The following is a 3,469-nucleotide window of genomic DNA, read 5'->3' on the forward strand; positions in this document are numbered from 1 at the left end:
CAAATCAGCATATTAGAATGATTTCTGAAGGATCATGTGACACTGAAGACTGGAGTAATGATGCTGAAAATTTAGCTATGTATGATCACAGAAATAAATTACATTTTAAAATCTATTCAAAATAGAAAGCAATTTTAAATAGTAAAAATATTTCAAAATTTTACTGTTTTTGCTGTACTTTGGATCAAATAAATGCAGCCTTGTTGAGCAGAAGAGAATTCTTAAAAAAAATTTTTAAAATACAACAACATTAAAAATCCTACTGTCAAAAACCTTTGACTGGTAGTGTAGGCTGATAATTCTTATAGATTGAAAAATGTGCTTCAGCCAGAAAAAAAGGGTATGAAAAGTGCTCCGAGTCGCTGCAGAAAACAAAAAAAATCGAACAATAACAAAAACTGGAAATGTTGCTGGAGACCAAGGTTATTATAGTTTAGCATTTTAAAATTCGTTTTATTTTAATATCATTTTCAAATTTGCAATAAAAATTAGTTTCGTTTTTATTAGTTTCATTAATAATTTTGTTAGTTTTAGTTTAGTTTTTATTTTGTGAACACATTTCTATTTAGTTTTTATATAGTTTAGTTTCAGTTTTAGTTTTACTAATTCAAGTTTATTAGATTTAACAGATCACTTCCAGAGCGCAGGCCAAAGAAAGGCTTTTTGTTTTAATTTTAGTTTCAGATATTTGGTTTTAATTTTAGTTTCAGATATAGTTTTACACATGTTTGAGTGAGTAATATTGTAATAAGTGTGATTCTCACATCTTTAGCCATGATGTCTGTGCAGGCGAGCGTGTGGTCAGTCTTTGGTTTGTGACTGCAGTTCAGCTGAAAACACAAATATTAAACATTAAATAATCTGCATGACAATCTTAAAAACAACAAGACATCAAAACTAGCTCTATTTACTTTCTTAGAAGACTTATTTCTATAGCACTTTATATAAAATACTGATTAATTCAAAGCAGTAACAGTAATAAACAGGAAAATAACAGTGTTAATGTTGCAAAATTAATCAATTATGAAAATGATGCCCTTTTAGATTTTAGGCCTTAACAAGCTTTCCTTTTGGCATCTTCATTTAAGGCCCTGTATTGTTCAGTTCCAGAGATACTGGGATCTAAATATGGCTCCATGAGTAAATTGTTAAACGGCATACATTTTCAGTGGTCAAAACCCAAATGTGGGTCACTTTACATTCAGCTGATACTTTTTTCTTTTAAAGAGGAAGGTCTGAAAAACAAATGTTAAAAATAGAAATGTATTTTGTTTCCCTCTATCAAGACAATTGCATAGAACATATTATTTGTCCAAAGTTTGCATGCCTGCAATTTAAGAAGTATTAAAAATATCTGAATATTACATAATGTTTCGTGTTACTCTCAATAATGGCGGTAGATGGTAACTCGGGGGATTAGAATTGTTGAATAAAGTCACTATTTTTGTTTTCTTTGCACACAAAAAGTATTCTCGTAACTTTGTAAAAATTACGGTTGAACCACTGATGTCACATGGACCATTTTAACAATGTTTATACTACGTTTCTGTGCCTTGACTGTGGTAGTTCCCTTGCTGTCTATGCAGGGTCAGAGAGCTCTCGGATTTCACCAAAAATATCTTAATTTGTGTTCCGAAGATGAACGGAGGTCTTACGGGTTTAGAACGACATGAGGGTGAGTAATTAATGACAGAATTTTAATTTTTGGGTGAACTATCCCTTTAATCATTAACTCCAGGTAAAATATGAACAGAGTAAAACGTAAAATAAGATTACTCAGGATCCCATTTACCCGGGGTTTAGAATTACCCAGTGTTAATTATTTCAAGTGTGAGAGAGCTTAAAAGTTTAAAAATTTGATTTACTATCAGTGGTCCCTCCAAATATGCCCCTTAGCATGAGATAGGCCTACTACTTGATCTTTATGCTTCATATGTTATACCAATAAATAAGAAAAAGAAAGTGCAATACTTATTCCAGGTGAGGCAATCTTGGTTTATTGATGTGAATACACTGTATGGGGAAAGCAACCACACTTCCCTAGGAGGTGAGGGATTTGTTTCAAAAATAATTACAATACTGCATGTTTGAACTCTTTGTAGCTCCACAAGTTGTTAAAATGAACAAAATCCCTTCTTTAAAATATTCCTGAAACTGATTCAAATATGGAATATTATGAATAGACTACTGAGGGCAAGTTAATGTGCCTCAACTTCACAATTTCAGTGCATTTATAGCACTCAGACATGTATGTTCTATGTAATTGTTTTGATAGAGGGAAACAAGCAACAACTGAATTTTCAACATTATTTATTCTTAAGACATTGCACTTTAAATATAATAAGCATCAGCTGTATACAAAGTGACCAACATTTGGTTTTGAAACACTGAAAATTGGTAAAATTCAACAAATTGGACACATTTGGCTCCCCATATCTCTGGGATTGAACCATATAGGGCCTTAATGAAGATTCCAAAAGAAAAGTTTATTAAGAACCAGAATTTTAAATAATATTGAGATATTTTTAACACTTCTTGAGTTATAAGCATGCAAACTTTGGAAAATGAATATTTATTGCACTCAGACAGGTAACCTATGTTCTATGCAATTGTTTTGATAGAGGGAAACAAGATGCATTTCTATTTTCAATATCATTTGTTCTTCAGACCTTCCTCTTAAAAAAAAAAAAGTATCAGCTGAATGCAAAGTCACCCACATTTGGCTTTTGACCACTGAAAATGTGTACAATATAATTTATTCCTAAAGTCAAGAGATTTTACTAATAGACATTCCAATCTCGGTGTAAAAGTAATATAATGATTAGAGCCCGACCGATATGGGTTTTTTGAGGGCCGATGCCGATACCGATATTAGGGAGTAGAAAAAGACCGATACCGATATATCGGCCGATATTCTTTATGTGTAGGCTATATTATAGTACAGTATAGTCAAAAGTTTGGACACACTTCCCATTCGTGTGTCCAAACTTTTGACTGGTACTATATATAGAATACAGTATATAGCCTACATAAACAGAATATATATACATAAACACATTTTTTGCAATGATAACTCAAATGTGGTGATCAAACACTTATAATGATGTGACAAACATAGGCCTATGTAATGGAGGCAGGGTATTTAACAATTTAATAATAAACTTTATTATTCAAAGCGAGTCTGACATCAGTGCACTTAACAGTAAACTTCACTTCACTTATTATAAATAACCTGAAAAACACAAATAGAACAAAATATATATAACATGAATTAAGAAATTAAACAAGGTAACTGTGTAGGGCAAGCAAGCTACTGCCAAACCAACAGGGGCAGGTTTATGCAGGAAGCACAGCTTTTCCAAATGTAAACATCTAAAATGAATAAATAATAATAATGAATAATATATTTTTTCTGTTGTGTATTTTCTGGTAATTAAACGAACACACAGAACATCAGGATTCGTATTTA

The 3,469-nt window shown here is 31.6% G+C and overlaps 1 protein-coding gene across 3 annotated transcripts in view; it reads right to left on the reverse strand.

The window, feature by feature from the left end:
* tfdp1b (transcription factor Dp-1, b) overlaps positions 1-3,469 on the reverse strand; it is a 40,896-nt gene that overhangs the window by 34,077 nt on the left and 3,350 nt on the right. For all 3 annotated transcript variants that reach the window (XR_001630342.1, XM_016441599.1, XM_016441587.1), the window contains exon 2: positions 765-830. Coding sequence is in view for 2 of the 3 variants with exons in the window: in XM_016441599.1 (XP_016297085.1) it covers positions 765-776 (12 nt within the window). In the remaining variant the exon portion in view is untranslated. The remainder of the gene's footprint in view (positions 1-764; positions 831-3,469) is intronic.

This window comes from Sinocyclocheilus anshuiensis, unplaced genomic scaffold (genome assembly GCF_001515605.1).
Source record: "Sinocyclocheilus anshuiensis isolate Anshui unplaced genomic scaffold, SAMN03320099.WGS_v1.1 scaffold2063, whole genome shotgun sequence".
NCBI classification, from domain to species: domain Eukaryota; kingdom Metazoa; phylum Chordata; class Actinopteri; order Cypriniformes; family Cyprinidae; genus Sinocyclocheilus; species Sinocyclocheilus anshuiensis.